General features: G+C 46.9%; 1 protein-coding gene across 2 annotated transcripts in view; it reads left to right on the forward strand.

Annotated features, from left to right (window-relative positions):
- SEC14L1 (SEC14-like 1 (S. cerevisiae)) overlaps positions 1–10,751 on the forward strand; it is an 83,887-nt gene that overhangs the window by 66,607 nt on the left and 6,529 nt on the right. For both annotated transcript variants that reach the window (XM_011987084.1, XM_011987141.1), the window contains 6 exons: positions 1,326–1,515; positions 4,476–4,564; positions 6,153–6,223; positions 7,133–7,304; positions 7,624–7,758; positions 10,226–10,360. In XM_011987084.1, the coding sequence (XP_011842474.1) occupies positions 1,326–1,515; positions 4,476–4,564; positions 6,153–6,223; positions 7,133–7,304; positions 7,624–7,758; positions 10,226–10,360 (792 nt within the window). The remainder of the gene's footprint in view (positions 1–1,325; positions 1,516–4,475; positions 4,565–6,152; positions 6,224–7,132; positions 7,305–7,623; positions 7,759–10,225; positions 10,361–10,751) is intronic.

Here is a 10,751-nt window from a genome sequence, read left to right on the forward strand (position 1 = left end):
CCACCACACCCGGCTAATTTTGTTCTTTTAGTAGAGACAGGGTTTCTCCATGTTGGTCAGGCTGGTCTTGAACTCCTGACCTCAAGTGATCCGCCTGCCTTGGCCTCCCAAAGTGCTGGGATTACGGGCATGAGCCACCACACCCGGCCAGTGAAGACCATTTTTGTTCCAGGGATTCTCCAAATACCCCATCAGTGTGTCCTCACTCCAGGTGATGCCCTTGTTCTTACTGGCATCTGTATATAAGAGAATCCGGCAGTCTGGCCTGTCTTCTGCCCAGAGAGACTGTGGAGATGTGGCCCAGTCTTGTGCTTGCTTCCCTTTTCCGTGGTGTGGCACTGGGCACCCTTCGGAACAAAAATCTTGCCTTTCTCAACATCATCCATGTTTAATTCTCTTTTGTTGCTGGCACTATGAAGGTTTCCATTCAGAAGCCAGGTGTCCTGCTCTCTCTTTATTCTGACTTTTTATTTAAATGCAGTATGCGTACAGAAAAGTGCACAGATCATAGTCATTCATAGATCCGTTCATAGAATTGAAGCATTTGATGTTTAGGGAATTATTTATGCCCTCGCTCTACTTTGCAGAAACTAAAATGAAATACCATAACGATTATTCAAACTGATAATGCTGATTTTCTCTAGAGCAGTAAGGGAGATTTTTCTGGTACCAGCTCATTTTAAATAGTATAATAATGCAGCTCACTGTTGATTAAAAGTGGGAGTTTTAGGCCAGACCTGATGGCTCACGCCTGTAATCCCAACACTTTGGGAGGCCAAGGCAGGAGGATCGCTTGAGCTCAGAAGTTTGAGACCAGCCTGGGCAACGTGGGGAAACCACATCTCTACAAATACAAAACTTAGCTGGGTGTGGTGGCATGTGCCTGTGGTCCCAGCTACTCAGGAGGCTGAGGTGGGAGGATTGCCTAAGCCCAGGAGTTGGTGGCTGCAGTGAGCTGAGATCGTGCCACAACACTCCAGTCTGGGTGACAGAATGAGAGACCCTGTCTGCAAAAGAAAAGTGGAAATTTTAGGGTCTTATTCCCTTAGCAACTTTTTTTAGTGCAGTTAATGTGATCTCAGCTCACTGCAGCCTCCACCTCCCAGATTCAAGTGATCCTCCTGCCTCAGCCTCCGAGTAGCTGGGATTACAGGCATGCACCACCATGCCTGGTTGATTTTTGTAGTTTTGGTAGAGATGGGGTTTCACCATATTGGCCAGGCTGGTCTCGAACTCCTGAGCTCAAGTGATCCACCCACCTCGGCCTCCCAAAGTTCCCTTCACATCTGTTAATGTTGCTTAGAAACGTCTTTTTCTCTCAACAGATTCCAAAAGATGAGCATATTCTTCGGTTTCTCCGTGCGCGGGATTTTAATATTGACAAAGCCAGAGAGATCATGTGTCAGTCTTTGACGTGGAGAAAGCAGCACCAGGTAGACTACATTCTTGAAACCTGGACCCCTCCTCAGGTCCTTCAGGATTACTACGCGGGAGGCTGGCATCATCACGACAAAGGTACCGGATGGAGTTGAAACTGTGTTTCCGTCATTGTCTTGATGTGTGGTTGAAGATATCTTCCAAGGCCTCCTTCCCTGGAGTTGAGTGGGGCCCCTTGAGTGCATCGTTTCTCCTCACTCTGAGAATTTGGCACCTTCCCCAAGTTGAACAGACTGATACGCTTCCCCGCGGGCACACTCCCATCCCGCCCTGGGCAGGCAGGAAGGGCCTGGGACTGCTCTTTCCTCATGGACGCTCGTCATCCTTGGGCAAATGACTTGATTTCCTCGGTGCAGTACAGTTTGGTTTGACCTATTAAAAAGGCAGCAGTGCCTATGGCAGAGTGTTTTCAGTAGCGCAGTGTTAACAAAGCGGCTTTTCAATGACCTAAACCCTATGAGAGCTTAAAAAGGTTCAGCCAGGTTTTCTACATCACAGCCGTGAGCACTTCAGTTCTGCTTTGGGAGTAAGGCCTGGATGAAGGTGATGCACCTAAAATGAAGAGTGGTTTAAATGAGAACCGTGAAACACAGTTCCCCGAATGCCTTCCATACCCTGCCTTGCAGGAAGACCTCACTGTCAAAACCACGCTCTCTTTCGTGAGCCAAAGTTTGAGAGCTGGGCAGGGTGGAACTGAAAGCATCGGCGGGAGGGAAGCACTGTAGAACTGGCTTTTTCCCTCTAAGCAAGTCCTTTCAGAGGACTTGCTCAAAGCTCTGCTTTGTCTGGAATTACCAGTTCATGTTTTGTATTTCTCCAGGTTAATTGGAACTGTATTAATTTTTACTGGAAACATACTGTGCATATTTATATTATTCCACTTTGTTATAGGCCTGCCCGTAAAAGGTTAAAAAGTTTGTAGTCATTGACAAATGTGTCTTTCTTTTTTTTTTTGAAACAGAGTCTCGCTCTGTCGCCCAGGCTGGAATCCAGTGGCAAGGTCTCAGCTCACTGCAAGCTCCACCTTCCAGGTTCAAGCAGTTCTCCCGCCTCAGCCTCCTGAGTAACTGGGACTACAGGCATGCGCCACGATGCCCGGCTACTTTTTGTATTTTTAGTAGAGATGGGTTTCACCGTATTGGCCAGGCTGATCTTGAACTCCTGACCTCATGATCTGCCCACCTCGGCCTCCCAAAGTGCAGGGATTACAGGCTTGAGCCACTGCGCCCGGCCTCAACAAACGTGTCTTATTAAACGTTGGGAGAAACTTTCTGTAAATAGACATTTCCGTAAGATTTTGAAGCACATAAAAATGTTTTGCTTTAAGTAGACCAGGTCTAGAGCTAGATTCTCCTGGGAGATGAAGTTCACTAGGTGACAAATACAAGATAAATGTTACCCTCCAACCCTCCGTCCCATGTCAGCATGGCACTGCTGGTCCTCTGTTAACCACAGAAGACAAGTCTTGGTTCCTTTTCAGGAGCACGATCCGTCTGCATTCCTTCTGCTGCCCCTTTTGGAACAGTGCGGCAGGAGGCTGGGTAGTGCTGACTCCGGGGATACACTGTGGCCACCAAGATCTGTTTCCCTTTGTGTGGATGGCCCATGATGATAGGGCAGTATGGGACGAGTTAGGCTCCTCTCAGGCGGCACCCATTAGACCTCCAGGCTATAAAGAAGTAGAGCCAGGCCAGGTGCGATAGCTCACTCCTGTAATCCCAGCATTTTGGGAAGCCAAGGCAGGAGGATGGCTTGGGCCCAGGACCTCCAGACCAGTCTGGGCAACACAGTGAGATATTGTCTCTACTAAAAAAAAAAAGGAGGCCGGGTGCGGTGGCTCACACCTGTAATCCCAGCACTTTGGGAGGCCGAAGCGGGTAGATCACCTGAGGTCAGGAGTTTAAGACCATCCTGGCCAGCATGGTGAAACCCCGTCTGTACTAAAGATAACAAAAATTAGCTGGGCGTGGTGGCACACGCCTGTAGTCCCAGCTATTCGGGAGGCTGAGGCAGGATAATTGCTTGAACCTGGGAGGCGGAGGTTGCAGTGAGCCGAGATCGTACCAATGCACTCCAGTCTGGCAACAGAGCAAGACTTCGTCTCAAAAAAAAAAAAAATGTGGCCCAGCACGGTGGCTCATGGCTGTAATCCTAGCACTTTGGGAGGCCGGGGCGGGTGGATTGCCCAAGCTCAGGAGTTTGAGACCAGCCTGGGCAACACGGTGAAACCCCATCTCTAGTAAAATACAAAAAATTAGCCGGGCGTGGCGGCGTGCACCTGTAGTTCTAGCTACTTGGGAGGCTGAGGCAGGAGAAGAATCGCTTGAACCCGGAGGCAGAGGTTGCAGTGAGCCAAGATCACACCACTGCCCTCCAGCTTGGGCAACAGAGAGAGACTCCGTCTCCAAAAAAAAAAAAAAAAAAAAACAGTCGAGCCAACACAGGCTGCCTGGTGGGGTTTTAAGGATTTTTAGAATGTTCTCATTTATCTTGGTCCTTAGAGTGGGAATTGAAGGAAGCTGGCTTTTAAAAATCTTGCATTCAGTTTTTAGTAATCTGTGATATGAAAAAAAATGATTTTCTAAAAAAGAAAAATTTAAAAGTACTCTGTAGTCATAGAAGTGTCTGGATAGTTTGATGTTCCCTTGCTGTTGAAAATCAGAGCTCTTGGGCAGCCCCAGTTGTTCAAGGTGAACCCAGCTTATGGGCAGTGGTTCAGACTGAGCCCAGCATATAGGCAGCCTGAGCTGAGCTCCAGCCGGATTCCCCTCGTCCCAGCACAGCCTTCTATTTCCAGGACCCTGCACAGCTACTCTGTCAGTTGGTTTTTGTTTTTCTCATTTACAACTTTTTGGGGTAAATATTGGACATACACCCCCCATCACACACATAAATCAGTTGCTGTTTCTAAGAATCAGAAAGATCTTCAAGTACTCCTAGAATATAGGCGAACACATTTCCCTGTTAAGGGTCTTAGAGTTGTATCCTCAGTTTCAACTGAGATGGTGCCGATAACTCATTCCTCCCCTCCTCTGCAGATGGGCGGCCCCTCTACGTGCTCAGGCTGGGGCAGATGGACACCAAAGGCTTGGTGAGAGCGCTCGGGGAGGAAGCCCTGCTGAGATACGTAAGTGCGCGGCTGCGAGACTCCAGGCCTCACTTGTGGCGTCACTTTCTTTCTCTGCCAGTAGGATTGGGGTGTTAACCAACCTGTTAAAACAAACATTAATTGCTTTTGTAGTTAGAACTGAAAATACATTAATATCATCTTAAAATTTCAAAAGAAGACGCAGAAGTTATAACTGTCTCTCACAGTGGAAGCATCAGCGCGGCAGTCACGTCTCCCCCGAGATGCCTGTGTAGCAGCGGTTCTGAGTCTTTCCATTCACTGCCACATGGAATTGCCCTCTCCTGGGACGCCACTCACAGCAGACCTCTTGATAGCTTTCTTTCCACTGGCCCTTAACGCGAGCTCTTGGCATCTTTCTCTAGACCGTCCTGAATGCCTGCTGACTCCAGCCAGGCCCCGCTCCGCTGCTGCCGCCATTGGCAACAGTGCGTCCCCCTCGCAGAGAAGAAGATGGTCCTTCAATTTGAAAACAAACAAACTAAAAAGGCACATTTATAACCCCAATATCGTGAAATATGCACTTTTGACTTTATTTTTTATTATGTTGAGATGGAGTTTCACTCTGGTTACCCAGGCTGGAGTGCAATGGTGTGATCTTGGCTCACTGCAACCTCCGCCTCCCGGGTTCAAGTGATTCTCCTATCTCAGCCTCCTGAGTAGCTGGGATTTCAGGTGCCCGCCACCATGCCCAGCTAATTTTTTTTGTATTTTTAGTGGAGACAGGGTTTCACCATGTTGGCCAGGCTGGTCTTGAACTCCTGACCTTAGGTGATCCTCCCGCCTCGGCCTCCCAAAGTGCTGGGATTACAGGCATGAGCTCCCCCTGCCTGGCCAGCTTTTTTTTTTTTTTTTTTTTTTAAAAGAGACATGGTCTGACTGTTGCCGAGGCTGGGGTGCAGTGTCTATTCCTGGGTGTGATCACAACTCACTGCAGCTTCAAACTCCTGTCCTCAAGCGGTCCTCCCACCTCGGCCTCCTTAGTAGCTGGGACTACAAACACTACCACTGAGCCTGGCTCACTGTTGGTATTCCCTTGTGTATTGTGTTAGTCTGCCCCCAGCGCCATGTGTGTTTATATATCCCCACATGCACACGATCACACATAAAAATGGGGATGGTCTTTATCTACAGGGGAAGGGTTTGTTAACCTAAAGCAAAGGATCGCTTGAGCCATGCCTTACGTCTGTTCTAAGGCTGCCTTTTCTCTTGGCTGGCACATGTGGTATCAGAGTGTTCCCACACTCACAGATGCTCATCTGCTGTTCCCCTGCACTTGTTCTGAAGACAGAGCCCCAGAGCCAGGCCCCTGCTCATCTGGGGATTCCTGTGCGCCTCACTTTGGGTAGTCGTTACCTTTGATTTGCCGCACACGACAGTGTTTGTTCTCTGTCAAGAGTAAAATATTTTTGTTGGTGGTGATGTGTTTAGTTAGCGCATGTGAATGTGTAAGAAAATCTGCATAGGTCACTTTTTTGGTTTACATACTTATCTGTAATACGCTGTTAGTGTCCCTCTTCCATAGCTGGATGGGGTAGTTTTAGTCTTAGACTAATCATGGACGATTTTCATGCCCTTTTGTATGTAGGTTCTCTCCATAAATGAAGAAGGGCTAAGGCGATGCGAAGAGAATACGAAAGTCTTCGGTCGGCCTATCAGGTAGATGTGGGATTTTGTTTTTCCTTTCAGCTTACTGAGAAAACGCATTAAATATTTCTAGTTGATTTTTGGAATTAAAATCTGCTTATTATTTTCCAGGGTGCTCTAAAAGGTAGAAAAGAGGTGAACATGTAATATGCTAGTGACAAGGGACAGAACACTTAGGGTTTTTTGACCCCAGGCGTTGCTGTCACGTCAGCCTGAGTGGGTTGGCCTGTCTGCTTAGTCTGCGTGGGCTGTGGGAGCCCAGGGCTGCAGGTCCTTTGCTTGTTTTTGCCTCCCCTCCCCACTCAGATGACTCTGTGTTCTTAAACCAAGCTTTAAGTTATAGTAAAGAGTTCTGAAAATGTTTAGTGATTCAAAGGTTGACATTGATAAGGGTGTAGATGGTTCGCTGGGATATAAGTTCCGTGAGAACAGGGATTTTGAGGGCCTTTTGCTGATTGCTGTATTCTCAGCTCCTGAGACAGCGCTTCTCTCTCTCTCTCTCTCTCTCTCTCTCTGTCTCTCTCTCTCTCTCTGTTGAAGCATAGCCCACTGCAGTTCAGACACAATATGTGTTAAAATACCAGCTGTGTGCCCTGTTGATGGCAGGTTAGTGGGGCGGTTTAGCATGTCAAGGACAGCACAGTGTGGCTTTGCTTGCTGGCTCACTGAGCATATCTGAGAGAGCTTTTCATGCATTATCAATCAGCCTTAATTGCAGTTTCAGGCCTTGGTCCTACCACAGTGATCCTGTGTGTTTTGTATAAGTAGATATAAACAGAGTTCATAGCACTATAATTTTAAAAAACTCATTATGATGTATTTGGAAATAGCTATAAATGACCAAAAAGGAAAAAAAATAAGAAGACGTAGTTTGCTAAGTGTGCTGTCTGTCGAATGAAACACCTCTCTGCACAACCGCAGCTCGTGGACCTGCCTGGTGGACTTGGAGGGGCTGAACATGCGCCACCTGTGGAGACCTGGTGTGAAAGCCCTGCTGCGGATCATCGAGGTGGTGGAGGCCAACTACCCGGAGACGCTGGGCCGCCTGCTCATCCTGCGGGCGCCCAGGGTGTTTCCTGTGCTCTGGACGCTGGTGCGTTGAGATGCTTTTTGCAGTAACTGTGAGCCATTTGGACAGCAGACACGCATGCATTCATATATGTGTCTGTGACCTAAAGTCCTGACTACTTAGGAAAAAAGCATGCAAAGCTATAAGATTTCTCAAATTGTTTAAGAGAGGGGAAAAACAAAATTTGAGTGTCCTAATGCCATGCAACTAGACTTTACAGAAGAAGTATATAACCTTGAATTTCCTCCCCCCACCCTCCCACTCAGAATACCACATTGTCATTTTAATCTTGGACACTCAGGCAGCAGAGAAATGTGACTGCGTGGCCTTCTCCTCCTCACAGGTTAGTCCGTTCATTGATGACAACACCAGAAGGAAATTCCTCATTTATGCCGGAAATGACTACCAGGGTCCTGGAGGCCTGCTGGACTACATCGACAAAGAGATTATTCCAGATTTCCTGAGTGGAGAGTGCATGGTATGTCTTGAGGCGAGGAACTGCACATTTGGCCCCTTTTGCAGGTGGGAGAGGTCGGTGTTGATTTGCGCAAATGATTTTCAGAACTTCCAGTCATTTGGATGTTTTGTTTTTGTTTTGTTTCTTTTGGCCGCCATTTCTCTGATCCAGAGTTAAGTTAAAGAGAACCATTTAAATAATTGTTGATACTGTACATTTCTTCATTATTAAATAAAAATGAGAATTTGTTGTAGAATATAATACAATTGTAGCTTGCTTTATTCACACGGCTTTGTGTGAATCAGATCTTTAAACCATTTTAGAGGAGCTGTCATATTTTAAAAAATGCTATTAAAAAATTGAATGTTCTCAAAATGTCCCACCTGCCCCTCCCCCTCCTTGTTTTTTTATGGAGACGGGGTCCGGCTCTGTCACCCAGGCTGGAGTGCAGTGGCACGATCACAGCTCACTGCAGCCTGACTTCGTGGGCTCAGGTGATCCTCCCACCTCAGTCACCCAAGTAGCTGGGACTATAGGCGTGCACCACCATACCTAGCTAATTTTTTGTAGAGACAGAGTCTCACTATATTGCCCCAGGCTGGATGACTTTTTTTTGTTTTTTTTGTTTTTTTTTTGAGATGGGGTCTCGCTCTGTTGCACAGGCTGGAGTGCAGTGGCGTGATCTCAGCTCACTGCAGCCTCTGCCTCCCAGATTCAAGTGATTCTTCAGCCTCAGCCTCTGAAGTAGCTGGGATTACAGACATGTGCCACTACCCACAGCTAATTTTTTTTATTTTTAGTAGAGACCGGGTTTCACCATGTCAGCCAGGCTGGTCTCAAACTGCTGACCTCAAGTAATCTGCCCACCTCGACCTCCCAAAGTGCTGGGATTACAGGCATGAGCCACCACGCCTGGGCTGGATAACATCTTTAAAGTAAAAAAACGAAGGGAAGTGGTTCTCAACATATGTTTGGGGTTTTTAATACACTGAGTTGCTGGGTAACGAAGCAGAGGCCTCCTCTTCTTTACCCTGTATTCAGAGAAGCTCAGAACCTTGGGGTCCTTGTAGGCTTCTAGCCCATGGTGCACAGTTGTGCCATGGGAGCATTGCGAAGCCAAAGCCTGTAGAAGTCCCAGTGACTTGTTCCATGGCACACTGTGGCGGCTGAACGCACAGGGGGTGAAGCTTCTTATCAGAAGGGCTCTCTAGTCATCCGTCATATACAGTTACCCGTTAGAGATGTGTACCCACTGGGTTTGACTCAGGTATTTAGCTAATGAATTGGACATTCGGGACTTTGGACTTTCTGAATGGTTATAAAAATTTAGAAAACGAATTTAGCTTTCACTTCATCAGTTCCACTTTAAGAAAATTACGGGCATCATCACAGTGCAATGCAAAGAGCAAGTAAGTTACAGTAAAAGTTACAGGACCAGAATTTAGCAAGTGCCTGTGAGGTTAAACTGCAGGCTCAGGTTTGTAGAAACCTCTGAACTCCTTTCATATGAGCTAGCCGTCCCATGTTGTTGCTGTTTCCAATTATGACGCAAAGAATTGAGCCGGAGCACAAGGAGACCTGCCTCACCGCCAGTCGCACCTGTTTGTCACATGCCGACCTCCGTAGTGTGTTTGTAATGCTGAGCGTCTCTGTGGTTAATTGAGCTGTCCAAAAACTCGGGCCTTCTAAGACTTCTTCACCACCCTCCTGAGCTGCTGTTCAGGCTGGTAGTTGAAAGGAGGTTGTTCACTTCTGCTCTCTGGTGGCTAGAGGTTACTAACCAGGGGTCAGTTTGGTATTTTTCCAACACGACATCGCTGCTTTGACACTTTGCAGGCTGAAGACTGAAGTGTTTCTTTTCTGTGTAGTTGCTTCCCAAGGCTAATAGAAAGGAGGACTTCGATTTTAAGAACTTTACTGTGGAGTCATTGTATAAAGGTCAATTAGGAGATTTATGATACGTACAAATTCTAATTCAACTTGTTTCAGGCAAATTCAAACGAAGTTCTTCATTAGTTTTTGGCTGGTGTTATAGACCAGTCATTTGACTTGAGACACAAAACATTATTCATTGATTCTATATCTTGACTATAATTTCCTACCATAAAAATGATGCCTGTGGCTATTGAGAGCAAAACTCTTTTCTTAAAGTAATACGCTTCCTTTATAGCGCATTATAAAGACGCTAGTGCTTCTGTGAGCCAGCTTCAGTAACTGGGGGCAGTGCCTCACGCGTGTTAGTAGGAATTCTATGCTACTTCAGCTTCAACTTGTTCCTGTTTATGCAAAGTAAAACACATGTATTTAAGTGGTTTTTAAAAACATATTGCTCAGCAGTGCAGAGTATTTTACGACCCTGCCAGTGTTCTCCATTTTCTTAGCAACTTCCAGGAGTTAAGCGCAGGAGGATGGTGCTGGCTGGCGTGTCGGGGTTTCGTGGGGTTGGTTTGTGTTTGCACAGGTTTCAGCACTGTGTTTCTGCTTCCAGTGCGAAGTGCCAGAGGGCGGACTGGTCCCCAAATCTCTGTACCGGACTGCGGAGGAGCTGGAGAACGAAGACCTCAAGCTCTGGACTGAGACCATTTACCAGTCTGCAAGTGTCTTCAAAGGAGCCCCGCACGAGGTAGGTCCTCCGCCTTCCTGCACCTGGGCGGGCCCTTCCTCAGCAGAGAGCCTGGCGCTCGCAGGGCTTCCTGGCAGCCTTCCTTTTCAAGTCCACTTGTTTTTCTGCTCTTTGTCTTTAGGCTTTTGTTGACACTCGATACTTAGTTTCAGTAAACGTCAACATCGAAGAGCCGGTCTCTCTCAGAATAGAAACTAGCAGTGCTTGGTCAGAGTGCCTGGAAAGGAAATGGATCTCTTGACCTCCATTTTACTAAAGCCACCAAACGCAGAGATAGGAATAGCTAATCTTTCCTTGTTGCAGCACTTAACTCCTGAATTTAGTTTATTTCATGGTTATATTGAACAGGCTTCATTTGCTACTTTTTCTTTTCTTTCTTTTTTTTTTTTTT

The sequence above is a fragment of the Mandrillus leucophaeus genome, unplaced genomic scaffold, assembly GCF_000951045.1.
Source record: "Mandrillus leucophaeus isolate KB7577 unplaced genomic scaffold, Mleu.le_1.0 Scaffold1, whole genome shotgun sequence".
Classification (NCBI taxonomy): Eukaryota; Metazoa; Chordata; class Mammalia; order Primates; family Cercopithecidae; genus Mandrillus; species Mandrillus leucophaeus.